The 27,559-nt window shown below is 41.6% G+C and overlaps 2 protein-coding genes across 11 annotated transcripts in view; both read left to right on the top strand.

Annotated features, from left to right (window-relative positions):
- POMT2 (protein O-mannosyltransferase 2) lies at positions 1-27,494 on the top strand. Of its 9 annotated transcripts, none has more exons than XR_010028292.1 (22): positions 1-75; positions 651-735; positions 1,514-1,618; positions 2,765-2,873; positions 3,740-3,848; positions 5,280-5,439; positions 7,958-8,064; positions 8,978-9,060; positions 10,006-10,115; positions 12,077-12,143; positions 12,952-13,024; positions 14,438-14,516; positions 15,273-15,424; positions 17,035-17,126; positions 18,255-18,331; positions 19,449-19,520; positions 19,727-19,786; positions 19,965-20,070; positions 21,046-21,186; positions 21,867-21,981; positions 22,531-26,768; positions 27,172-27,494. XR_010028292.1 is itself a non-coding variant. In XM_063160223.1 (21 exons), the coding sequence occupies exons 2-21, from the start codon at positions 676-678 to the stop codon at positions 22,634-22,636; spliced, it is 1,983 nt and encodes a 660-aa protein (XP_063016293.1). In that variant the 5' UTR covers positions 1-75; positions 651-675; the 3' UTR covers positions 22,637-27,494. The 9 variants fall into 9 exon arrangements, 3 of the variants coding, with proteins under 3 accessions (XP_063016293.1, XP_063016294.1, XP_063016295.1); XR_010028293.1 differs by having other exon boundaries at positions 22,531-24,611; positions 26,626-27,494; XR_010028294.1 differs by having other exon boundaries at positions 22,531-24,611; positions 26,629-27,494.
- The window catches only part of NGB (neuroglobin), a 13,042-nt gene continuing 12,641 nt past the window's right edge, over positions 27,159-27,559 (top strand). For both annotated transcript variants that reach the window (XM_063160228.1, XM_063160227.1), the window contains exon 1: positions 27,159-27,274. The gene's annotated coding sequence lies outside the window, so the exon portion shown is untranslated. The remainder of the gene's footprint in view (positions 27,275-27,559) is intronic.

Raw genomic sequence — 27,559 nt, forward strand, 5'->3', positions numbered from 1 at the left:
GGCCGCCCTGGCCCTCGTCACCCTCCTCAGCTTCGCCTCCCGCTTCCACCGCCTGCGGGAGCCGCCGCACGTATGGTACGGGCCGGGCGGGGCGTGCGCCTCTCCGGCCGGGCGCTGCCCGGGCCCCGCGGTGCGGATGGGTGCGTGTCCCTTCTGCCGGCCACAGCGGCCGGGACTGCACCCCCGGCAGGTGGGGGACGGGACGCGGCAGCGAGGGCCGCAGGGCAGGGCTGCGCTCTCCGGCCAGCCCCGGCCGGCCCCCGCGCCCTCTCCGCTGCTCTCGGGCCGTGCTGCAGGAGGGCACCGGGTACCGGGGAGGGCGTCTTAGGGATCTTTGTGCAGCAAGCAGACTTTTAAACCTCGCTAAGGTCAATTTGAAAGCAAAAGGGCAAACCTTTTGGCAAACCTATGAGGTTTTGCAGTGATAATATAAAACTTTAAAAAAGGACCTTTGCCACAATGGCTGCAGTGCTGTCCATGATTTCCCACTGAGTATAACGCATTGTCTCGTATGGAATGTATGACAGTATCCCTCTATACTATAAAAAGCATAAGTAAAAAGATGTTCCTGGATTTTTTTTTTTAACTCTCTTCAGCATTGTAGGTGATTGGTTATTGTGGTTTGTGTTTTGTTGATGTGTTTTTTCCAGTTGGGATGAAACTCATTTTGGGAAGATGGGAAGTTACTACATTAATCGGACCTTCTTCTTTGATGTCCATCCCCCTTTGGGGAAGGTAAAGTGCTTTTCTGTTGCATGTTTCAGAAGCCACAGGAGTGGGCCAATAAAAGTCTCTGCCTTCTGGCCAAAGGATGTGGTGAACAGCAAAATCCTTCCTAACTGTTGTTGTTGACACCACAGCAATTTGCATTCTGTGTCCAGAGCCTCGACTTGCAACTTTTTGTTCTCACAAAAAATGCTTCAAATATAAGAATACTAAACAGTATTGTATGTTGGGTTTTTGAAAGGCTTGACATGAAAAAATCAGTGACACTTGGGGGGCATATGTAATAGAAGCCTGCATTTTAAAGGAAGCAAACAGTTCCTGATAACTTGTGAGCAAATGAGATGCCTGCCACAAATGACCCTGAGAGCATTGATTCCTGTTCTGTAAATGAACTTGTTTTAGCAACAGTGTGTAGTGTGGATGGAGGTGCATCCTCCTGCCTTGTCAAAGTTATCTTTCTTTCAGACTGAGTCTCCTGAAACTAAACAGATAGGGATCTATAGGAGACTTAACAGATTTTCTCTGCTCAACTCCACACTTGCTATTTTCCTTGAGCTTGCAGTCAGCCTTATAGTCTGTTGCAAAAAGAAATCTGATATTGCCTTAAGACAAAGAGCAGTATGGATGTAAATGATTTCTGTAAATAAACTCTTTTTTGGATGATGTGTCTGAATTATTTGTCCTCTAAATCAATGGGCCTTCTATAAAAATTTTACCTGCTGCTGGCCTGGATACTTTTTCCTCCAGTGTGATTTTCCTGACCAGTTTTTTCATGTTTTCTCTTCAGATGCTGATTGGACTTGCTGGCTACCTTAGTGGATATGATGGTACATTTCCTTTCCAAAAGCCAGGGGATCGATATGAGCAGCACAACTACGTAGGGATGAGAGGGGTAAGGCTCTGCAGGCTCCTGTCAAGCTGGTTAACTGTCCTGTGCTTTTCAGTACAGTGTTCCATCATAAGAACAGTTCTCCTCGATCAGGTCAGAGGTCTGTTTAGCCTTGTGCCTTGTCTTTAAGCTCCTTTAAAAGTGTTAGTGATTCTATTGTGAATAAGTCTTAATGTGTCTCTGAGAGGCCAGGTAAGAAATTAAGGTGAAAATTGAGGGCAGCTCTTCCTGCTAATTAGTGAGACTACACTGCTGCATGGGATGGATACCTTGCCTTGTCTGCAAAGCAAACATTGCTGAGTTTGAGCTTCTCTCACTCCATTGTGCCTGGCTAATCTCCTGGGGAGCCAAGGGTATCAAAAAGCCAGGGTCATCCACTGTCACCTGCACTTTGCCACCACTGGTGACACTAAGCTGAGTATGCTGATGGAGCCTAGGACAGCAGGGCAGAATTCAGAGTTGTATTTGATCTGAAACCCCGGCTCTACTGCTTTTTAGGAAGATGAAGAGCCATATAACTGACAGCACATAAGTCAAAAGGAGAAACAGTGACCAATTGCTACTACCTAGAAAGAAAACTAAAAACTAGGAAGGTATGTTTTCTTAGTTTAGTTTCCAGAAGTTCATGGTTTTACATTTCCCTGAGCCAAAGGTGGGAGAGGTACTAGAAACAGACATTAAAGATAATAAATTCTACTGTGGTCTTGCTTTCTTTTGTTTTGATTTCTTCTCTTTCTCCTCCAACTATCCTTGGTATGATTTGTGTAGGAGAGGGGAATCTGGTCTGCTAAAGATATAAGGTGCAAGTATATTTTGTTCTTAACTTTCATACTCTAGTATCTTGTTAAAAAAAGACTGTAATGGATATGTAGTGCACCTACTTGATGCATCCATTTATGAATATCTGGTGTAGTCTAGCAGGAGTGTGACTGGATGTTGTTACTGGCACCACTGCAGAACAGAGTAAGCCTCTGTCCTCTGAGCAGTGTCTTTGTTCAGTTGGCTTTTGTCTGATGTTCTTTGAGACTCGGGTCAGCTGCTGCAACGCCTCCTGTTGTTGTAGGCATGGAAGATGAAGGAAAGGAAATGGTGTGAGCTCTTGTCCCACATGGGTGGGGTTATAATTTCTGCTATGATCTTTTCCTGCAGTTTTGTGCATTTCTTGGCTCCTGCATGGTTCCTTTTGCCTACCTCACAGTGTTGGAGCTATCAAAATCACTGCCTGCGGCCTTACTCACGGCTTTCATCCTTATTTTTGGTAGGTGTTCCTGCTACAGCAAAATTGAGTATCTTAATTGTTCAGATAATTTAATTTCTGCATTAGCACGTGTTACCTAACCAGGGGATATTTGGGTTAATGAGAGACTTTCTCAAAGCAAAGTAATTTCACTTTTTTTAAATGTATATGTGTATGAGGCTTCTTACTTGGTGGTCCCCTTAAGAACTTCACAGTCTTGTTTAGTTCAGTACTTGTGTTATTTGCACAACCACAGAACTGGGTTAGATTGCACCTTATTTTTATAAAGAGGGTGGTCAGGAATGATTTTACCCACCAGTGAAATATTGATGTTTCCTGTATGAATTATAGAGATCTTTAACAGCCCGTGCATTACCTTAGAAGAGTTCACAATAAGAAATTAATAAAGTTCCTTGTTGAATTGAGCCAAGGGAAGAAATTGACCTTGCAAATGAAGTTACCAAAATAGGAGTTTTGTAAGGACACACAGGTATTGAGAAATGGAGACTTTAAATATCAAAGCCATATTCATTTTTTATAGGTACCATCTGAAAGATGACTTCTCCTCTGGCACTATGGTGATGCCTTAGGTAGATAATTGCTGGCTGTAGTCCTCTCCATCTGAATATGTTATCAGCACTTTCCAAATGGTGTTTCACAGATACTGCTGTACTGCCTTTTGTTCTTATATTTGTTTTTATTTTTGTTTTGTTGGGTTTTTTTCCTTTGTTATTCAGGTAAAAGATGAAATGTTATGATCTCCTTCTGTTTCTAAAATTTCCTGCCTTCTTCTTGTCTTGACTACACTGAGGAAGCTGGATTCCCACAATCTAAGTTTCACTTTGGAATTCCAAGTCTTTCTGACATTGCTGTGTGTCTCTTTGCAGATACAGGCTGTATTACATTATCCCAGTATATTCTGCTGGATCCCATTCTAATGTTCTTTCTCATGGGAGCTGTTCTGAGTATGGTGAAATGTAACAGCTGTGCAGACAGGTAAGATAAGGATGGTAATTTTGTTAAACTATAGGTATTTAACTTTCACACAGTTAAAGTAATAGCTGCCATTGGTGATGTGTGAGAGTCTGAAATGAGATTATTTCAGGAAATTTGAAGCTGAAAATGACTGTTGGTAGCAGAGAGAAATTTTTACTCTGAGGGTCTGTGTAGTTACAGAGAAAATATTGTGCCTGTAGTACACAAATTTACCTGTGACTGTAAGCACCTTTAAAAGTCCTGCTGTCTGAGGTAAATAGTGTAATTTTTTTGGTTTAGAGCAATGGCTACAAAAACTTAGAGGAAAATATAGCCAGGATGATTCTGAATAAAGTAGTCAAGTTGCTAAGGATATTTGCTATAGATCCATCCAGAAAGGGGGGTGGTTTATAGGTATTGGGATGTGTCAGAGGGCTTCTTTGTGGCTGGGCTGCACAGGGTAGTTTCCTTGAAATGCATACCAAATTCAAAGACATAAAAAGTTGAAATTCTGTGTCATATATGAGCAGTTTTTATTTCATGAAACATTCAAGAACTGATCGTACCCATCTTAGTGTGTCTGCAGTTCGTGTGGCTGAAATGCAGCCTGCAGCATCATGTACAGCTGTCCAAGGCCATCCTTATCTACTGCATATTCCCCAGGAAATGCAAGCACTAAATTACAAGGCAGTGCATGATCAGCTCTGTGTGCCTTGATGTGAATTTGTTTTTCATATCTTAGAATTAATCCTATTGTCAAAGTAGTTGATATTCTACAAATTAAAAGCCAACTCTAGCTCTTGTGTTGCTTAGCAGGTCATGGGGATTTTATCTAGTTGAAATAAAAGTGTCAAGGCATTAGGAATCAGAAGGAAAAAGGTTTTAAATTCTGCTGTCATTTTTTCTCATCTCTTTTCTATGGTTCAGTTTTATGTCAGTTTATAATTTGTTTGCTTTTTGCTGCAGTTTTTGTTTGTGTTTTGGATAGATGTTTTCTGCTAAGGCTTTCTTGCTTTAGTACAGTAGGCTGCTCTTTGCCTCTTGTTCTTCCCCATGTCCCAAAATTTCCGAGAGAAGTAAGTTTGCACTTTATGGAGAAAAGTTCTTGTTTCTGTTTCCAGAACATCCATGTAGTCAGACTTTCTTCACACTAGTATTTTAGCTTTTACCTGCTATCTGTGTTTCCATCCTTGAATGGGAGATCTAGGGTTGCCCCTGGCTTAAGTGTACCTGAAGCCAGTATCAAGGCTTCACAAGCCTCTATCTGAAACCAATATCCTTGTGTGATTCTAAACTAAATGAAAAATTTGTTTTTCCACTTCTTATGGGCTCCTGAGAAGATGGACTGTAATTTTGTGGGGTAACTGATCTGTTACTTATTTTTGTGATCATAGGCTGCCTGTTCATGTAGCCATCATTTTATTTACTGACTCGGCTCTACTGGTCCTGCAGGCCCTTTTCTGCCTCCTGGTGGTTCTGGCTGAGTCTGACTGGTGTGAGCCTTGCTGGAGCAATGGGGGTAAAATTTGTTGGCCTTTTTGTAGTCCTCTTGGTTGGCTTGAACACAATCTATGACCTATGGGACTTGCTGGGGAACCTCAGCCTGTCACTGGTGAGTTTCAAAGGCTTTTCTTTACTTTAAAGGTTTATTTGTTTTCTTTGCTTGTAATTTTCCTGGTCTTTGACAAGCCTGCAAGTACCCAAACAGAGATACTCTGTCTGCAGCAGAGAGGGGCATCTGATGTGGTGATGAAAAAAGGAAATTAAGGTTATAATGAAAAAATTATTGCCACACTTTTGCAAAAAGCCACACTTATGTTAGCGGGATATTGTAGTATACAAACACAGCAGAAAGATTGTTACTTTTTCCTGAGAGAAACTGTTACCATTCCAGTTGGCTACATTTTCAGTCTAAGCTAAAAATGCTCATCGGGAATGGCTTTACAGTGGCCCAAACTGTTACCTGTACTTCCAAGGGGTATGTGCTCCCTGGCAGACAGGTGTGTCTTGCAGCACTTGGTTTGCATAAGCAGCGTGAGCTCAGGCTCTGCTGCCTGAGAGTAAGGGGGCAGAGGCTGCAGAGCAGGAGCATCACGAGTCACAGAAATGCTCTGCAACCTGCAGTATCCATAGCCAGTTGAGAGGATGAAGACAGCCATAGCCTGCTTGATTTCACACACATTTGGTTCTTCTAAGCTTTAAAAAAATTGCTAGTGGGTTTGAGTGTCCTGGTCTAATATATTGCATTTTATGTGTGAAATTTGCCAAGTGTGAAATCTGCCATTTGGAGAAACACCTTGATGTACCATTTGCTGTCTTGCAACCGGCAGGAAGACAAATTCTTCACTCATATCTTTTAAAAGGTGTTCAGTTCTTCTCTTGTCTCAGCCTCTTTTGAAGCTTGAAAATTCTATTTTTTTCACCTACTGTTTTTGTCTCGTTTGTCCTATAAACAGTGGGAGCATGGGAGGGACTTTTTCTATTCCTCCTGTGTGATTTGTTTTCTTTGATTAATGTGAACAATATGGGCTGCAAAGATTCAATGTTCCAACTCCAGAGAAACACTTCTTGAGCAAAGTCAGTTAATTGCATTTGAAATAGAACAAATCCATCATGTCTAAGCTTTGTGCCAGCAGACAGCTGCACAGTGATTTCATTTGTGCTACTGGCAGCAAAGGCAGCAAACCCCCGGGTGTTAGAATATGTAAAGAAATTTACTCCAGAAGGTAGATGCATTCTGAATAGCTATTTGGCAACCTTGGTGCTTGAGGAGAGGGGGGAAAAAAGATGAGGATTAATCTCCTGAAAGCCTGAATAACTTACCTCTGCATTTGTTAGGGAGCTTCTCATGATTATTTACATGCAATTTTTGGGGACTAAGTTGATTGCTAGAATTCTCAGCTTGTGTTGATCCATTGTTCTGGTTTGCTCACTGCTGTCTTTCACATGCACTTTCTTTTCTTTGACTTTGCATTGAAGTCTTTGAAGTTAAAGAAAACCATTTCATGAAAATTGGAGCATATTGAGGCTTTTCTAAGTAGGGAACTGGAGGGTAGTTCATGTGCCTCTCCACTGCCTATATTTGGTTATGTACCATCAATCAGCATTAGTTTCTAAGTGTCCAGTGGTTATTAAGTTCTGCTGAAGTACTTGAACTGAACAGCTCTTTCCTTTGTTGACTTCACTGAGTTTTGCAATGTGTTCAGCTTTTTCCATTCCTTCTGAATTAAGTGGTTCTGGTACTAAAGGATGGAGAATGATTAGCTTAATGATTATATGATAGGTATGTTAAAGAATATGTAGAATAGCAAGTGCATCTGCTTTCATCCACTTTGAAGTTAGTCTGGCCATTTAGCAAACAGTTTTTGCTATTTAATTTTTTTCTTCTTCCACAGCTATTTATTATCCACCCTCTATTTTACATTATTTACTGTACTACCAGCAGTGTCAGTAGGATGTGAAAACGTAATAGCTTCTTTGGCATCTGTTTGCAAAACATATTTTCAATTGGTTGAAATAAAATATTTTGCTTTCATTTTGGGACATCTGAAGAACAGGTTTTGCTGCTGACTTCTCTGTAGTTTCTGGCTGAGCAGCACTAGAAGTTGCAGTGTGAGAGCAAGATGATTTCTGTAAGTGAAGCATATCTAGATCCCCATGATGTCCTGGTTACATTCACATTTGCATAGACTTATTGGGGGAACAAATTTTCATTTTCCCTCTTGCTTAGCTTTGGTAGTTACTATTTTGGGAGCCATCTCTTTGCTGGGATTTTGGGTCAAGATGTGTACCACTGATAAACAAGTTAAGGTCCTTGCTCTCCAAGTATTTTCAATGAGGGCTTCCCAACCTCCTTGCCAAAGTTAGAGATGCTCAGCACTTCAGAGCACTAAACTGTCCTATTGCCTATTTTTGTCTTTTTTCCCATGACCCTAAAATTTTGAGGTACCATAGCTCCAGCTTTTGGAGATACACAGCAAGGTCTGCCTCAGCTTTTACCTCTCTCTGGGCCTTTCTGAGGTAATTCTACAACCTGGTAAGCTCCAGCCACAGGACTGCTGCTCAGAGTCTTGTGAAATCAGGAGTGAAGTTGTTCCTGCACTGTTTGATGCAGACTGTGTTTGTTACAGGTGATGTTTGGGAAGCATTTACTGGCTCGTGTACTCTGCCTCATCTTCCTCCCGCTTGCCCTCTACACGGCTATGTTTGCTGTTCATTTTGCAGTGTTAAATAGAAGGTATTTCACAATGTTTTTTCCAGAAGAATTACTTGTTTTTGCTTTGAATTAAAGGCTATTGGTTATATAGTAGTCCACTTTCAGTGTCAGAAGCACAGCCACATGCTGTGTCTTTGTTTAATCCCCTTCCCCAACTCTCTGGCCAAGATGACAGTGAAATTTAATTTGAGCTTGAGACTTTCTGAAATGCCAAGCAAGTGACCTAACAAAACTTCCTGTCTTATTTTTTTCCTCTTCTCTTTTTGGGACCTGAAAATGTCTCAACTCCATTCTTTGTCTTTTTGTAATTAAAAAGTCATTGCATTCCTGAAAAAATGTCTGTGATTAAAAGAGTCTGAGTGTGCTTGAAGGAAGGGCTTTTTCCTGAACGCTTGCAACCAAGGGATGCTTTTTACAAAGAGCTAGTAAAATGGCCAAGTAATGTTTTCCATATGCCAGCATTAAAACATGAGGTGAATAAGCATTTCACTGTAGAAAAAGAATAGAAAAATAAATGGTTATTTTTCAGTTAAAGTCTACTGGTCTTACCACTAACTTCTTAGCAGAAATAACACTACAGGAGTCACAGAGAAAGGCTTTGTTGTATCTGTCCTGACAGTGGGTCAGTTTATTTGTTGTAAGTGCACCCCCAAAGACAGTTCCTGATGCTTTGTGCAGTGCCAGCATGTACATTTCTGTGACCTCAAGTCCTTGCAGCTCTGGACAATTTCCTGCAAGACTGTCTCTATCTACTGTGATTCACAACATTAGAGAAGTGTGCCTGTTAAGGGAGCTGCTCCCACTCTTCTTCTTCAGATGCCCAGTCTGGTTATATAATTTTTCTTCTATAAAAACAACTTGGTAATGCATGATAGAGGTTTGTATGCTGCTTAGTGAGACCTCTAATTGTCATATTCTTTGCTATCTTTTGTAGTGGTCCTGGGGATGGTTTCTTCAGTTCAGCATTTCAATCTCAGCTGATCGGGAACAATCTTCATAACGTCTCCGTTCCAGAGCGTGAGTGTCCACATGAATAAAGCACTCTGAATGTTGTCAGTGTACATGAGAACTCAAAAGAAATGGTGTCCCTGTGACTCAGTGCAGAGCAGTGGGAATTATGCCTTCCATGGTCAAGCTCAGATCCACACTCTTCTTCTGTGCAGTTTTATGAATTGACAGAAAGAAAAAGGCTGAAAATATCACCATGTTCAGTGCATGGTCGCTATCTGTTTTTTTCCTGTTCACCTTAGATTTGTGAGTGTTCAATGTGGGATTTGTTTACAAAATATGTGTAAATGGAAACTGTCAACTTTTGTGACACAGCATGCCACTGGTCCAGCTTTGTTTTATTCAGAATGCATCTGAATTTAGCAAAAAAGAAGGCTCTGTGGTTGTTCCCTAATCCTCAGGTTGGCTAGGTACTACTGAGCCTTTAAAATGGTTTAGCTTTCTGATTACTTCAGCTTTTTTGTGGCTGTACCCAGCTCCAGAGCTGTCACTGGGGGAATATCAGGTCTGATCTCTCAAGGCCGAGTTGTGCTGGGGGCCTAGGAGGGAAGGTGTCTTAAGCCAGTGTATATCTGCTATCCAGTAGCTGAGCTTGCCTCCCTTCCCTCTTGTCTTGCTGTAGGGGTCAGCAGTGTTATACTCTTAGGGAAAGCTATCTCAAAAGTCTCATTATGAAATTACAAACAAAGGAATGCCTTACCAGGTCTGTTTATGTTAAAACTTAGTGGGAGAGTCTGAAGTGTTTCAGCCAAATGTTACATAACAGTTTCACTGAATCCTGGTTAGGGGTGGGAGATAAGCATGCAATGAGCCCTGTGGAGTAACCTGTCAAACAGGAAACAAAATTCCATCAAAACAATGGGGAGTGCATGCTTAATCCAGCACTGTAGACTAGCTGGGGGAGATACAGGAGAGCTGGCTTATGTCTTTTTTTCCTCCCCCTTTCTCATGCAGATTTGGCATATGGGTCAGTGGTGACAATGAAGAACCTTCGGATGGCAGGGGGATACCTGCACTCCCACTGGCACCTCTATCCCGAGGGCGTTGGGGCTCGCCAGCAGCAGGTTGGTGCTGTGGGGTATTGCCTGTGTCTACAACCCTGGGTTACTCCCTTTGTATTTGGCATTAGGGGCCAAACTGGTAGGAGCTGTGTGTTGACTCAGCATCTGTTCCCCACTCAGTCCCACAGCTGTGCACTTGGCTTGAAGAGAGCCTACCACACTGCACCAGAAGAGTGGCTTGCAGTAACAAGGCCACCATCCATAAATGGAGTCTAAGAAGACTTCAGAATAGTTTTCCATAATGAAAGTTACCTCAAGGAAGGCTGTAAAACTTTGTTTAAAACAAGTACATTATCTTACAGCTTTTCTGGCTGTATATTAAAAGCAAGGGAATAGAACTGCTTTATATTGTTTTTACTCCAGCCACTGGCCTCTGTGAACTTACATGAATCCCTCTCCTTTTTGCCTTGCTTTCCTCTTCTGTCACCAAAGAATTTGCTCAATAAATTAGATACTGTGCATTTGTAAGCTAATGTAGCCATATGGAAACCATCTGAGCTAAGGGCTTCTCATTAAATGATTAAGCAATAAGTGAAAGTAGAAATCAGAAATCATGTAACTATCTCTAATTAAGAAGTACGAACATTAAGTGGATTTCTTATTTTTGTCCATCATTATCAAGCTTCACACATCTTTGCTGCTTCTGCACTTTTACCAAGATGTATTTCTGCAGTTTGATTATTGGTGTCTAAAAATTGCTCTGAGATTCTTGAAAGAAAGTTGCCAGAGAAACACAAGTGTTTGGTTTTTAACTCTCTGCTGTCTCTGTGGCTAGGATGAAGTTTTCAGAAGTAAAAACTTTGTCTCAATCTTTTTTCCTGCTGCTTGTCACAATCAGAATTTCTAATACTCTAGCATGACATTAATGTTTATTACAGTGTATGGAGATGCCATGCTAAATTGCCTCAAGCATAGGCAAAATTGGAGTGCAGATCATGCTATATGACACTAAAAGCAGGGAAGGGCAATTTGGAGAGGACACTAATGGGAGTTCCTTGTGGAAAGTGGGAAAGGGTGGAGAGTTCCCTGTCCTGATGGTAGGACAGCAGTAGGGTTCTAGGGTAGTTTCAGGGCTCTGGAGAGGGGAAGAGAATTTAGAGAGGAATTTGGAGGAGATTTGGAGAGGAAAAAGTGATTTCTCTGCTTCTACTTTCTCCTCCTCTCCTAATCGCTTGACCCCAAGGTATGAGGTTCTACCTCCAGCTCTCCCTTTTTCCCCATGGTCAGACACTCCTATGTTCTGCCTCTCACCCACCCCCTGGGCCATCTGCTCCCACCTGAGAGAGAGGCCCAGGTGGGGCACTGGGCTGGGGTTCTACAGAGCAGGGCTTGCTGCTCTCTAAGAGGAGGGTGGGCAAAGGGAGTACAGTTGCACGTGCTCTGGGCAGCAGCAGCCTGGAATAAGATGCTCTCTGTGTCCATGGTAGCAGTAGGTGCAGCTGCTCTGTGTGAGCTGAGCAGGCTGGCAGGGGTTAGCCATGTGGCTGTAATGGGTGATCCCTGAATCCTTACCTTGCCTGGATCTTTTGGCAGATGTTGTGGTTGTCACAGTCAGCCTGTTGTCAGCAATCTCTACTGTCTGTAAAGCCAGTGCTGCTTCTGTCTCCTGGTTCAGATAGTGGTCAGTGATTATTCAGGAGCTCTGGTTTGGATATCCTGTTGTTGTAGAAGGAGCCTCTGAAACAGGGTGAGGGGAGGTCAGGCTGTGTTTGGAGGCTCTTGGTGCATGTGAACTGCCATGAAGGGTAGTGCTTCTGAGTGTGGGCTATGCACTGGCTAAGAGGTGTCATCTGGGTTAAGGAGTGCCCCATAACTGGTTTTCTAGGGGGCACTGTCATAAAGGTAATCTCAGGACTTCTGTGTGGTTGATGCATTCATGTGGGGCTTTGATTTGCTGGTGAATGTGTGACTGCTATCAACAGCTTTTTTCTTGTTATGTAAAATAATGAATCCTGTCATTTCAGGTCACTGCTTACTTACATAAAGATTTGAATAACCTGTGGATCATAAAGAAACATGACTCAGATACAGGTAACAAAAACCAGTTAAGTGCCTTTTATAACTGCTGCTTCTGTTTTTTACATGAATATTCTGAGTTCTTTCCAGGGCAGAGTATCCTTCAAGGATATGAGTAGGAGATGAGGAAGAACAAGGGGAAGCTGTCTCTTGATTTACATTGTGTGTGTGTGTCTACTGTGCTTTTGGTTCTTCTTCAGATTGTACAGCTGAAGTAAATAAGCTTTTCTTAGCTGAAGGTTGCATTGACAATTTTTCAGCTGTGTAGGGCTGCAAATAACAGCAGAGAGGAAATTTGTCTGAACTGAGTTAATATTTATTGCAATCTGTTATTGTGGCTAAGAGTCTTGGGAAAGCTGGGTCCTGTAACAGTCTGGTACATTGTGTTTGACAGATTTTTGTGGGTGATTGCTTGGGACAAGATAAGAGTACTGAATGTGATTATCTATGGTTCGTGCAGAAAGCTGTTGGTTTAGATCAGGTAGTGTATGTAGCTGAGGCATGCTTGGTCTGGCAGTTTCCTTTTCTTTACTTGATGCATGTGTTTATAAAAATTAACAAGAATTGTCTGAATAGCAAAAAATGTAAATAACGTAGATATATAAGAAAAATTATAATCAGTGTTGCAAGAGTCATTTATAGTTCACATTCTTTGGAGTAGCTCTCAGGATTAGAATTTAGAGCAATGTTTTACATCAGGCTTAGGGTCAATGCAACTTTGTTTGCTTTATTATCTGCTTGAGGCACAAGCATCAGCAAGAAACTTTCTAAGACCCTGGTAAGTTTGTCAGTGCATTGATATGATTAGTTTGTCTTTCTTCAGCAGATCTGTCTGACCCCTCAAGCCCTGTGGAGTTTGTGAGGCATGGAGATATTATTCGTCTGGAACATAAAGAGTAAGGATGGTTTCTGGGATTCAAAGAGATTGTGTGATTGAACAGAACTGGTGGGAGACTTGTCCTGCTAGAGACTGTGGTTAGACAAGCACAAGCAGGCTGTGTGACAGAGGTATCTGTATATCTGAGTTTCCAGTGTGAGGTCTGTAGAGTTTTTCTTCTTAAAAACATCATTTATGTTTTGAAAAGTGTATATTAAATGAGAAACTTTAGAGAGAACCACTCAACTTTATTAGAACTACCTGCCTAAGCAGCAGGGAGATTTCTTCAGTTGTGTGAGGTGCAATAATCAGGGTAACTCTTCCAGAGAAGCAATTTCAAAACCCTCATTCTGTTGCCTGTCTCCATGCTGGATTTTCTAGACAAAAGAATATAGAGTTTTTTTTCAGTGTACTGCAAGTATCCTGTCTCTATGTTCATAGGAGGTACCCACCTGCTGAAGTTCTCAACAGCACTGAGATCATAGCAGTTAAACACTTTGAATGGAAGTGGAAGCTGATCCCTTCCCTTTCTGCAGGGAATAGCTAAGAGGAAGCAGGGTAACCGTAGTGACTTGATATTTAGTCTTTATCTAGTGTAATGTTAGCTTTGATCTCTTAACACAACCTCTAACTCCTGTGCCAGGAAATCATGTTGTACTATATTCAGTATGGTGTATGCACAAACCATTGCTTAGGCTTCCAAAATGATTGTAAGACTTATTTTTTTAAATTTTGAATTTAGGAGTTTACTATCAAATATGTGGTAATGAGGATGATGACATCTTGATTAGGCAAAATGGGTTAAGGGCTGCTGAGGTCCCTGGCACGGCAGTGAGTCGGTGGTGCTGGGGAGGGATCTGGCAGGCAGCACGTGGGGCTGGCCTGTGGCACATCCCATGGGACAGCAGTGTCCCTGCAGCTGGGCAGCAGCAGCAGCACAATGGGCGCTGTCCCAGCACCTTTGGCAAGGCCTGACAGGCTGTGGCCAGGTTTCTCTGCTTGCCTCAGCTGGCAGACCCTGCCAGCGTGGGAGACTCACAGGTCTGCACTGTGCTGGTCCTAAGTGGTGGCTACTGATTTCCGCCTAAATGGTACAATCTTTCCCTGCAAAAGCAAAACTGATAATCACAAAAGGTCAGGATCTTGCTTTTCTTCTTTCCAACCTCTTTTCCTTTTAGTGATGGTAATCGTATTTTGAGGGTTGGATTTATTTATGCTGTCATCCTTTTTTGTCACTGCCCAGTGTGGCATAAGCTCAGAGTCATGTGCTGGAAAGTGACAGTTCCACTCCATCCCGTTAAGGCTGCATCCTGCTGTGCCCTCAGCTGGAATTCAGTGGTTAGAGTACTGGCAGATCTCTGAATGGCTCAAACCAATGTTTTTATCACAAATTGACAAGGGTTCAAAGGTTTGACTTTTAATTTCATTTCAGAACTTCTAGAAATCTGCACAGTCACCAGCATGAGGCTCCCCTGACAAGGAAGCATTTTCAGGTCACTGGCTATGGAATAGTAAGTGAAAGGAAGACAAAGCAAAAGCTTCTTTTGGGAAGAGTTCATATCATGCCAAGGGAATTTATTGTTGCTTTTTTTAGTTTGTTAACCAGGATGATAGATGGACATCTGCCATCCTGAAGGAAAAAACTGATGTAGTATGAAATGCCTTCTCTCATATTTAAGGTCTATTTAATGTGAACACAGATAAAAAAATAATTTAAACTTTTACTGTCAGTCTAGCTTTGGCAGCATTCAACTCCAGAAATGACCAACTGAGCAACCTTGAAGTTGCTCTGACAAGTATTATTTTATGTATTTGGCCTTGTCACATAGACAAGAGTTTTTTTGACAGAATGATGACAGAATTTTGAATCACAAAGATGGAATATGCTTTGAGGGCTGAATTTCTAAATGCAGAGATCTGTTGCCTAAACCCCTTTTGTGTAGCAGCCAAGTTGCCCCTGTTTATGCTGTAACTCTGAGCTACAGTCAAGAATTAATTGAAAGCAAACAAAATTAAAGTTGGCAAGATAGAGATGTGTTTGTGAGTAGTTGCTTATGTCTAGAATGGTGTCTTCCTGATGGGGAATCTCTTCTGTGAAGTGTGAGTGAGGCTGGTCTGGGTGAGTTTTTTTGGCTTTGCACCCAGTGGAGTTTCAGAATTTCCTATTTGCAGTGCTTCAGTTCTGTGTGTCTTCTAGTTTGGGCATTGTTTCGTTTCTGCTTTCTATTTTTGTAATTATTTTTCTTGAATGGCATGTTTGCTGATAGAATGGAACAGGAGACTCCAATGACTTCTGGAGGATTGAGGTGGTGGGCAGAAGGACTGGGCAGCTCATCAAAGTCCTACGCAGCCAGGTCCGGCTAACCCACGTGGCCACAGGCTGTGTATTGGGATCTTCTGGAAAGACTCTGCCAAAATGGTAAATATCCACCCTGTGCAGGCCTTTGAGATGCCATGTTCCTTTACTCAGTGGTACTTTTAGACTAAGCAATAAGTACATTTCTTCCATTTCTTTAAAAGAATAAAAATGTAAGTAGCAGGTATAGGAGTATGGCCAGAGGGGAAAATCTGGGTTAGGATTATGCAGTCTGTTACAGTGAAGGTATGCAGCTCTGAAAAATAATATCTCTTACTAAGAGATCCAAAAGTGGCATGGACATAGATCTTGTCCTCTGGTAAGGCCAGGAGGGGATGATAGATGTGTTATTTAGCATGCTATTTATCCTTGGGGTTTGCAAAAAGCACTGGAAACTGGGGCAGTTAATGCTGTTCTGTACCACAGTCTTGAAAATTGCTTTCTGTTGGTATTAATCTTGTGATTAGAAGACCTTTGCTATTTTTGCATGCAGCATCTAAAGCAAGGCAGTGGTTATAAACTGCTATTAGCAGGTGTTGGCATTTTATATGTCCTTGAATTATGCATCTTCATCATTCAGATGAGGTGTATGCAGAGACATCCAGGCTGATGGAAGCAAGCTGCCCTCTCTGTAAAACTGCACCATGTGGGATGCTGACATGGATCCTGAGGCAGAGGTGTGCACTCATGTTGCTGCTGTTTTGAGAGTTGCCTCCCTAGGTTTCCCTAGGAAACTCTAGGTTGTGGTAAAACCAGATTCTAAAGAATCCTGTGGATGCTGAATAACAGAGCAGGCAACTGCCTGGCCAGGAGTGCAAATGCCAGTTAGACATCACCATAAAGCTGGGCTCATGGACACATAATGGGTTCAGTTAACAAAAAAGGCAACCTCCATCAAGAGCATTCAGAAAACATTGTGGATTGGGTTTCTTCTTTTTTTTTCCCCACTAACAGTTTGCTATGTGAATGGAAGTTATTGTCACAAAATGTTGATGATAGTAACAGGTGAGGGCAAAAAAATACTTGTTAACTGCAAATAAAGATGGTTAGACTACGTTTTATATTTTTATAAAAATGGATTTAGTAAATTAATGAAATTTTAAAATTTCATTAATTAAGTAATGGATTACTTAATTAATGAAATTTGCTAAGTAGTGATTGACAGAAAATTCCCTATTCATCTGTTATATTTCTGTCAGATTTGATGCACTTTCTCCCAAAGTCTTTGATGTGACCTGCTAGACATAGGGTGACAGACTAAAGAACAGTTATTAGTATCCTCTAAGGTAGTTGTTTTGTTTCTATATTACAGTTCTTGTAGATGTGGATTGACTTAAATTCATGATGGTGATTTTCTTTGGAGGGACTGTAAGGGTTGAATTGGACATAGATTCTTTCTAGTTGGCAAGGTGCATAATTTTCAAAAACCCGCATATCCACCTAGGGCTTTTTAGGTGAGAAAGTGAGAAATGTGGTTCAACTATTCCGTAGAATTTTGGTGTCAGCTGCCTTGCAGATCTGTTTTGGTTTCTACATGGTTCCTATAGTATGTAAGAATGCAACTGCTGAAGCATTATGGAGAAATATAAAGCTAAATGGGCAAAAACTAAACACAAAATGGAAATATTGAGTGTTCCTGTGGGGTGGTGGTGAACTGTTCTGCTGATCCTCAGGGGCTGGGAACAAGTAGAAGTGACCTGCACACCATACCTGAAGGAGACACCCAATTCCCTCTGGAACTTTGAAGATCATATTAACCCTAAATGTAAGTAATTGATTTCCTTTTTGATAGAGAGTGCATCTTGGCTTACTGTTTAAAGGAAGGGATGAGCTATCAGACAGCAGTAACTGGCATTCTGCATTTGAAATGTATGTGTTCTTTCCCAGCCAAAGTGCAAACTTGCTGAACTTGAGTGTGTGCAGGGATGCAGAGCCCTTTTCTATTTCACTGTTTCTACTGGAAGCTGGTGATAATGCTTGAAGTGTAGTGGAAATATAAAGACTTTCTTAAAGATTTTGAGATTTTAATGTGTTACAGAAGTGTGAAGCACTCCAATACAGGCTGTTATTTCTAACATTGTTTAATTGGGAATTGTTGTCATTGATATGAGTATGTCATATATATTTCAATGATTTTTAAAAAAAGCTTAGATCTAGTCTGTTCTGGTGTATTTTTCCTTCTCCTGCTGGGGGTGTGCTAAATGATGGCTTCGTAGTACCATCAAGAAATGAATAGTGTGTGACAGAGATCTGAGTTTGCCAGTAATGGCAGGTGGGCCTTGCAGGCTTATCCAGGAGTTATGCTTGTTTCACAGGCTCATCTGGCTTGGGCTGTTCAACACAATCTTCATCCCATGAATTTCTGGTGACTTGGGCTGAGTTCTGAGTTATTAGAACACTTACTGTTCTTCCTCCTGTGAGAGCAACTGTGTGCAAACCAAAGGAGAGAAATCCTGGGCTGTTGACTTGGTAGAATTTCTTCTGTTGTAATGCATTTTATATTCCCATACTTATGGCTCATTTACAGATAAACAGCAACCTATGAAGCCTGTGTCTCTTAATAGCAGCCAGAAATACAAATCTATTTATTTCATGGACTTCTATATATTTCTGTTGCTCCTGGAAGTAAAGGAGGAAATTTAGAAGTACAACAGTAGTAAAGTTCACTGGGGGACACTTCTGACTGCAAGCCACTGTGTTTAGAGTATGAATGAATTGCATAGAGAATTAAAAGAGGTTCTGGAAGCAGATTTGTTGTAGGAGGAGAGAGTTTAGTTTATTATGAAAAAGGTAAATAAAAGGAAACCATACAAACTTATAATCTATTTTTCTCTCTCTTTTTTTTTTTTTTTTCTTTTTTTTTTTTTTTTTTCTTTTTTTTTTTTTTTTTTAGTGCCCAATATCAGCCTGGATGTTTTGAAGCCTTCTTTTGCAGAAATTCTGCTAGAATCCCACATGGTTATGATCCGGGTATGATATCACTGATTCCAGATTATCATTTTCTTCCTCCTCTCTCTTGCATTCAAAAACAAACAGCACTTTCAGAGAGATCTGGGTGATGGCTGCAAGCTAGGGCAGAATTTGCATGCCCAAGCAACCTACTTGAATTTATACTTAGAATAAAGGATGATCTTGGAGCTAAATCTTCCAAGTCCAAGTTTGGAAGCCCTGTGCTTAGTGCCTGGCTCTCCTGTTGGTGTGATCTAGCTACAGCCTAGTTATGTAATGTTTTCCCTACCTTCCTGTAAGGCTTTAAAGGAAATTTAGTGTTTGTGAGGCAGGAGGATATTACTGTGGTCAAAATAAGGAATATCAGCTAAACAGATACTTAAAAAACTAGTAAGTGTTTGGATTGAAAATGGAAAACTTCTGATTGTTTTCAAGTTCATCAAGAAGCTGTGATTTCTGGTTTCCTTTTTATCTCTGAATATATACTTTTTTTAAAAAGCAGATTTAATATTTGCAAGGTGGACAGCTCTTGTAGTCTTTTCCTATGCTTGCTCTTTGTACTCTTGGCCACAGCCCTTCTACCTCCAGCTCCTCAACGAGAATGAAGAAGGAGAAGTTAATATTTTGAGAAAGGAGTCTAGGGTTTTCTTTGCTATTGTTTGTGAAGCTCTTCTCAGATTTTAAAGAGGAAAAAGTAGTCAAGCATGTTATTGTTAGTACTTGTAAAGTGTTTTTGTTAAGTGTTTCCATGGCAATCAGTGATAATGCTGGCTCAGGTAAGGAAGCACCTGCATGAGTTTCCATGGAAATAATCTTTGAGGCTTTTTTTATGTAGTGGAGAGAAACCTGTCATAGCAGTCTCTTAATGAAAAAAGGTCTTGCTTATGCAACATGTATCCTTAGGACAGAAAAGCTGGAGAAATGAGAGAATACTGCCTCTTTTGCTACCCAAAACCAATTTTCACTTGCATAATAGCAGTAGAACATTCAGAGTCCTAATTGTGACCATTGTGGATGATGAAAAAGGAACTTTCACTCAGGAAAGGTATTGATGTATGTTTTTGTACACAGGCATTTCTGGGTAGACATTGCAGCATACCTGCCTGCTCATTTAAATTTTATGTTCATTTATCTGTAGGGAAACAGTGGCCTCAAACCAAAGGACAATGAAGTCACATCCAAACCTTGGCACTGGCCCATCAATTACCAGGTATATTCATCAATCCATATTCCTTTCTATTTTCAAGTGCTTTTGCAGTGCCTTTTGAAGCACACCACCTTGTAATTGCATTGAAGATGTTGTCAGCTTTCTTTTGGAGCACCTGAGATGGGAATTTGTCTCACCTTAGATGCTGTGCAGAATACAAACTGGACTGATGAATATCCCTGTTTTTCTCCCTTCTGATCTCTCCTCAGGGACTGCGTTTTTCTGGTGTCAATGAGACGGATTATCGGGTTTATTTGCTTGGAAACCCGGTAAGTTGGAGTGAGAGGTTCCAAGCCAATGTCTTTAACAAACTTTAGCTTAGTCTTTCTTCTGCCAGTTCTCTTCCTTCTGCTTTTGGACTGTCTCTCTAATTGTGCTCTTTATGTTTGCATGTCATGTGCACACACCCAGCATAAAGTCCCAAATATTTCTTTTTCTCCTGTGTAGGTGATTTGGTGGCTGAATCTGGTCACTATTGGGTTATATCTTCTGATAACAGTTGCCACTGCAGTGGCACTGAAGAGAGGTGTCCAACTGACATCTGAACTCAAAGGTGAGGTCAGTCTTCCTTTTCATAGATGCCTTTTGCAGGAACTTTAAAAGTGCGTGGATGGCAAGACTTGGTGTGTCAAGGGTGGGAAACCATTGAGCTTGGATTATCAAGCAGTGTCCATAGGGAAAAGCATGGGAAATTCATAGCTGTAGTTTAATAGTGAACACCACAGATCTTCTACAACAATAGTGCATGGCTATCTACATTGGCTGCAAGGGATACAGGCCAATTAATCAATACCCTGCTGTCAAGCTCTGCATGTGCTTGGTAGTTTGCACAGTGTCTTAAGACAAGAAATGTTTTCTGATATTTATGCAAAGCAAATGACAAATACAAGAGATAATAATGATCCTTTATTATGTCCATTGCCAAGGTTTTGAAGCTTTTCACAAGCCCTAATTAGTCATACTTTCATAATTCCTGTTTACATCAAGGGTTGCTTCATTTTTTAGATCTCCTTATGGGAAGTCAGTTCTAAAATGTGATGGGAAACCACTCAATTATACAATAAGTTATTGGCTAAGCTGTATACAGGCACCAGAGCTCTTAGTCCCTTCCCCAGGCTCTGAAAGCTAGGCACCACTTCTTTCCAGGAAGGGCTGACAAAGTGATCATCTGGATGGCTCTCATTGCAGAGACAATGAAAATCTTCAGAAACCAGAATCAACTGATTGGTCTGATGCACAGATGGAGAAACTGCATGTTTGGTCTTTAAATTTAGAGCATGGTCAACCTCCTGCCATGCCTTGAGCCTTAGGACTTTGTATATCTTTTCTGGCAGCTGTTCTCCTGAAGAGTGCTTGTATGTTTATGAAGAATGCAGCTAGGATGTTGCAGAGGCTTGAAGCAATTCCAGACCAATTCATGGCTTCCTGCAAAGATCATTCCTGTTGAGTTTACTTAGTGGTTTAAGGTTTGCAAATGGGAACTGTAGCTGAGTTTTTCTCTGCTGAGGTGTGTTTATTTGTGTTCCAGAACTGTCCAGAGTGGTGCTACGTGCTGGAGGGCAGATCGCACTGGGCTGGCTCCTTCATTACCTCCCTTTTTTTATGATGGGACGAGTTCTCTACTTCCACCACTACTTTCCTGCCATGCTTTTTTCCAGCATGTTGACAGGTAAATACTAGAGTCTTGGAGAAGACAAGGTAGGGAAAAAGGTGATACTCTGTTAAACTGAATGTTTTTCAGCCTAAAAGGTTTATTATTTTTATAGGCTTTGTTTGCTTGTGTGAAGTGCTTGAAAGCATTGACTTACTCAAAACTTTTTTCACAAAGCATCTTGCAGTGCAAATTTTTTGTTTGTCTGGTTGGTTTTGGTTTTTTGGTGGTGGTTGGTTGGTTTTCTGTTTAAAAAAATTTTTGTTAATTTTGTTAAAAAGTCAACCTGAAGAAGCAGTCATGTCTAGTGCTTAGGGCATTTAAATTTAGAGATGGGATTCCTGGTCTCTGCTATTTCACTGTTCTTATATATTCTTGTATATAAGTTACTTCCCTCTTTGTTTGCTGCCAACACCATTCTGTCATGTCTGTTTATAATTTGGCTTTGTCATTTTTCCTGTGAATTTATACCAACTTCATTAGCGTCTGGCACCCAGATCTCTTTTGCATTTATTCAAATGGAAAGGTAGGACAAAAAGAACCTTTCTGATACAAAACAATCTCTGTGGTTCAGAAGGTTACCAAGGTAAATGAATTCAAAAGTTGACATGGTCTTTTGGTGTTAACAGAGTTTTGTCAGCCTAGTCTGTGAACACAGCAGCTCTGTTCTTCTGACTTCTACCTCTTCCTTCTCCTAGGAATCACCTGGGATGCACTACTGAAGTTCTGTGCTGGGTTCTTGTCACCCAGCACTACAGCAAGAAAGGTATATGGAGGTGGATTCCTGGCTCTGGTTCTGCTCATCTTGTACAGGTGAGTACAGCTGAACTTTTCATGAATGGAGTGTGTGACAATTGCCATCTCAACAGAAACTTTGCTGCCTGTTAATTATCCTTAGCATTTGTTCCTTTTTTCCTTCTCTGCTGATTTGTTAGACATCCTCAAGCCTAATCCTAAACCTTCAAATTTGTTTAGATTCAGCATCTGTGTCCCTGTAATGCATTATAGAGCATCTTTCCATTGCAGGGAATCTGTCTTTTGTTGCAGCACACAGTGTGAGTACTCTGTTCTCCTCCAAACCTCCCAATCAGTGGTTTGTGGTTCTATTCCCAATGATGGTGACATATTCCTCAAATACAGGCAAATTGTTCATTATTGTAGGTTTTTTCAGATTCTAAGAGAAAATACCACATGTGATAAAACTATGTGCTAGGTATATATTGGGTTCAGCAGAGATTAGAAGGTTCCCAGTAAAACTTTAGAGCAGTCCAAAGACAAAGGTCCCATAGGCGGGAACTTCTTGAGACGGAAAACTGTGCTGTGTTTGATTTCTTTCTTTCTGCATTTGGTATCTTTCCACAGCTTCTACCTCTTCCATCCCCTGTCCTATGGGATGATAGGACCCATGGCCTCCCACCCGAGCAGCCCCATGGCAGGGCTCCGGTGGATGGACTCGTGGGAATTCTAGAGCAAAGGAAGCCTGGGAACATGGATCACAAACGTGGGATCTGCTGCATGCCAGGCTGATTCTGGTGCTTTGAGGACGTGACTGTAAAAGGCCTCTCTGGAGGACTCTGGGTATTGTAACCCTGTTGCTTTGGCATTTGTTTGCACTGCCTGCATTGGAAGATGCAGAGGATGACAAGGTCCCGTTAAATTGAAAGACTCATGTCCTGAATCCTTAGGTTGTATTAATGGACAGCTGGCTGCCTGAATGCCAGTTCCTTGAAGCAGTACGTGTCAATCCAACAGCAGTGGCATTCCAGCAGCCAGACCAGTACAAGTTGGAGGCTGTCTGCAGTTGCATGTGCACTCTGTGCATATGTGTGTCTTCCTTCTTGTCATCTAAGCACCACTACACTTTGAAGCACTATAGGACTTCTAGCAAGATTAACAACCTTTCTTATGATAAGGTTTTTGAAAGCTTACTGTAAGTACCTGGGGACCTTCATTCTACCTGCCTTGGCTGTCTGAAGGTTTGTTTGTTCTGACCCTGGATTTTTAAAATTTGACTGAAATTTTCTGTTTGAAATCTCCTGAGCCATTGTGCCTTGCCTGTCTCCCAGGCCCATTGCAGAGATGGAAATTGTTTATTCCTATGTACCGCCTTTCTCTCTGGTCACCTTTAATCAGTTCTACAACTCACCTAGCAGGCCTGTTTTCAGGGCCAGACTGTTCCAGCTCAGCTCTTTGTAGCTTCTTTCAGTTCTGTCTGAAGGTGCCAAGGAAATTACAGTAGAAATGACAGGTGGTTTATTTTCAGTCCCAGTATGCTGTGGAGACCAGCATGAGGATGTACTGGAGACTGTAATGATAGCTTGGAAACCTTACAGACAGCTGTCATTCAGCTTTTGTTCCCAGCTATTTCAGTGCCAGTGCCTGTGCTTTCAGGGGAAGGCTGCATCTCAATGCATGTGGCATCTGCAAAACGGGCTGCTGGTGCCAAAGTATCTGCTCAGCGTTCCCAAATTGAACAAGTTCCTTCTCTAGACTGCTGAACATCAAATTACAAGGAAATGTGAGGCCAGGCAAAAATTCTTTGTCTGTGAAGTGTCAAGAGCCATTGAATGTAAAATCCACCCCTTCCAAGAAAGTGGAATTTGATTTATCAGGTGCCTTTGTCCTGTGTTAGATCTATTTCTGTCTGTGTTTCTTTTATTCCATTTCCTACTCTTCATCCAATGTCAATTTCTTGTCACAGTTCAAGTTGCTACCTTGTAGTATCCAATGTGAATGACACTTAGATCACAGTTGTATTCCTGTCTCAGGAAATAATTGAAAAACTCTTTTATGTATGTTTCAATGAACTCATGCCTTTCATTTCAGAGTTCTTGCTTTGCTTCACAGCCTTGCATCAAAATTACAGGTAGAGAGAGAGTAAGAGGTGGGTGTGTCTGCCTTTAAAAATGGACTGTGCATTTATTTCTCTTACCAAATCTGGGATTCCAATCCATTTCCTACCACATGGATGGCCTGCATTAGCACAGTTGTTCTGTGTGGGGGACTAGACTCCAGTCAGACTTGCTTTGGGATCTCTCTGGTAGGGATCCACAGCATTGTTCAGCAAGGCAGCTGCTTTGTAAGGCTTTGGCTTGGTGTGTCACATTACTCCTAGAGATACTAGCTCAGGTAGGATGGACCTGTGCTTTTGATTCTCAAGGTTTTGAGTTGATCACCTGCTACTTATACATGGTGGAAGCCATTGCAATAATCAGCTGCTGGGTTTGATGATTTTTTCCACTTGTTATTGCAGGAAGTGCTCCTACCTGCATGAGCCAGGAATTCACAGAGGTGATATATAGGCAAGAAGGATGTGGAGGAAGGCTGCAAACTTCTTCAGAACCTGCCAGATGTGACAGCAGCAGCAAATTGTTAACTGTTGGCAATGTGGAAGGCAGACAGCACCGTGCTGCCTTGTAACAATGTGATCCACCAATCTCTTGGTGAGATTATTGACTTAATACATTGCTGTCCTCAATACGAGCTTTCCCTAAGGGAGTCCCATTGTCATGGGGAGGATTTGCCAGAAGAGCTGGCAAAAGCTATGATTTAAAGTGCATTTTTTTCCAGCACATACAACTACACACTTCCCCTTAGCATTAGCAACAAAAAAAAAAAAAAATCTAAGAAGCTTGTGTTTTGGAATTACTGTTTGTAACACCTTTATTCATCATATTAAACCTTGGGAGTGCAAAAATTGAGTCAATAACCTTAGTTTCTTCAGTTATTGTTAAGGGGTCAGTTTTGTAGGAGTTGCCTGAGGAAGATGAACTAGTCTGTTTCTTGGCTAGGATTCTTCCATCCTTTATTAGTAATAATCTTTTGGATGTGGATTGGCAGCTGAGTGCTGAAGGTGGCAAATTTAGTGCTCTCATCCCACTTTCCTATGCACAAATCCAGCTTCTCTTTCAACACAGACAAAAGGTTTATTTTTCTTCAGGATTGTCACTTCAGAAGTGTTCTTGAGAGCATTTGATTGACATTGAGACTGTTTCTTAGGTCTTGTGTGCTGGTAAGTGGTTGGAGGCATACAGTGAAGAAAAATCTAGCTATTCCACAAGAGGGAGCAAGTTCCAGCAGAATTTTTATTTTTGATCTGGAGTTTAAAGGATGGAAAGGTCTACATTGAAGACTAGAGGGCAGACATTTCCTCTGCACTCTCTGGACTCCAAGGGTTGGGTTTTCAACTAAGTGTACATTGATGTAGCTCTGTCTTCTTTCAGGAGAAAAATTACTCCCATTGGAATTTGACCTTCAGTATTTGCTTCTTAAAACAAAATCTGTCAGGCCATTACTGAAACATAATAGTAACTGATATTTTATGAGGTCAGTAAAATACAATAATTTGGACTCTCTTCCTGACTCTGTCTTGAAATATCTAAGTGGTACAGACATGAGGCAGTGGGTGCAAGGCACTCTTTGTTTTTGGATGGAATTTGGGCTGCTTTGGCTCACTTTTACCCATTGTGCTTGTGGAATGAGTTCAGGTTCCTTTTGAGAGCTGCTCATTAGTCCTCTTCTCCAGTCACATGGAAATAGCTAACGGTGCTTTCTGGGGCCAGAGGTGCTGTGCTCTGGAGCAGCTGCTCCCTTTGAGCCCTGCTTGACAGGGCTCCTTTTATCACTGACAAAGTATTTCATCAAACTGTATCCATGGATTCAAATCACAAAAAGCTGCAGGCTGCCACGTTCCCTGCTTCAAATTCTTTTTTGTATGTAAACTCTATTTTCAGCTCTTCAGTCTCTGAAGGATAGATAGAGGGCCTCTGGGCTCATCTAGCTTTATCCTAGGCAATCCATCCATCTTAAAAGGTTTCTGCTAACAGTTGCTTCAGGACATCGATAGGCACACATCTATTCCAGCAGCAGGGCCTGGCCTATTTCCAGGAACTGGACCACTCATGCTATGAGACACAGATGTGACTGTGAGGAGGATTTGAATAGAGATTTCTGTGCCAAGGTTGCCCTTGGTCCAGGTGGAGGACTCTGTGTGATCCCTGTTTACCACCATTGTTTGCAGCCCTGGGAGCCACCACCACTCTTTATTCTGCACAGGGTTTTCTTTTTGCATCTTGATTGGAAAGGCTGATTGATGCACAAAGGGCATTGATAGAATATACTTTTTTTTATACTTTTTTTTTCCTTCTTCCTTCTGGTTCTTGAGGAATGCCCAAAGTACAGGACATGTCTTTGCTTCCCCTAGTTGTTGGGCTATGCATCCATTTCATGCAGATGCCTGGACAAGGGGTAGGACAGGACATCTTGTAATACCTGTCGTGTGGGCTGAGAGGAAAACCAGAACCTTGTTAGGGCAAGGTAAACAAATGTGTTATGTGATAGTTCCCCCCTGTCCCTCCTGAATCCTTCAGAGATTGTTTTTAAGGGGCTTGAGAGCAAACCAGCTGCTGTTGTGGAAACACAAGGCATTTACCTGAAATTCTGCATTGCCACTCTTAGCAGCTTCCCTTCCATGCTGTGACTGAGTGACCCTCTGGGCTGGCATCGTGTGCACAAGCACTGATTCCTCCTCTCAGGATCCTGCTGGCAATGTGAAAACCTCCTTAGCAGTGCCCTGTGTCTCTGCCAGCTGGGGAATGGAGGTAAGATATTTAATTTTCTCCTTTACAGCAAGTGACCCCATGACCCCACACATGGGCAAATGTGTCATGAAAGCAAAAATGTGGGGACTGTTAGAACAACATAAGGCTCTTCCCTGCTGGGAAAGGAAGGCTGAGGGTAAGAACACCACCTCCATAGCATACTTTCTTTGGTGCAGGGCTGTTGGCTGCAAGCAGTCAGGACTGAAAATTCTCTGTCTTCTTTAAAGTACTAAGACCTTAGTTGTGTGGTTGGTTGCAAGTAGCTTCACTTTTTGTAAACTTTTTAATGCTCTTTACTTGAATGTCAAGGGCTATGGTTAACACAAATAATATCTGTGGCTATCACATGCTAGCATAGATAGCACTCCTGCTGAATTTGTAATTGATTCTAAAACTTTGCCAGGTGAACTTACTGTGTTTTACAAGAGACAAGGTTCAGAGCCATCCTTGAAGAGCTTGCCTCTGGCTAAGCAAGAGTTTGGAGCAGCAGTGAGAGGGGTTCTTTGGTAATTCTGTTCTGTATCCTGAACCTTTCTTACTAATGCCGGGGGATGTGTGTGCATCTGTCTGAACTGAACTCTTTTAACTACAATGGTGCAATTACTGTACCATATGGTGTGGATGGGAGAATGTTCCCTTGAGCTATAAATGTGCTTTGTACAGGTGATAATGGAAAATGAGGTAGAATTTGGAATTTAATTTTATAATAAATATCTCTTATTTGAAGCAATCTCTTTGTGTCCAGATTTTGGGGTGGGTTTTTCCCCCCTTTCATTTATTTCTCACGAAGT

The sequence above is a fragment of the Melospiza melodia genome, chromosome 6 (genome assembly GCF_035770615.1).
Source record: "Melospiza melodia melodia isolate bMelMel2 chromosome 6, bMelMel2.pri, whole genome shotgun sequence".
Classification (NCBI taxonomy): Eukaryota; Metazoa; Chordata; class Aves; order Passeriformes; family Passerellidae; genus Melospiza; species Melospiza melodia.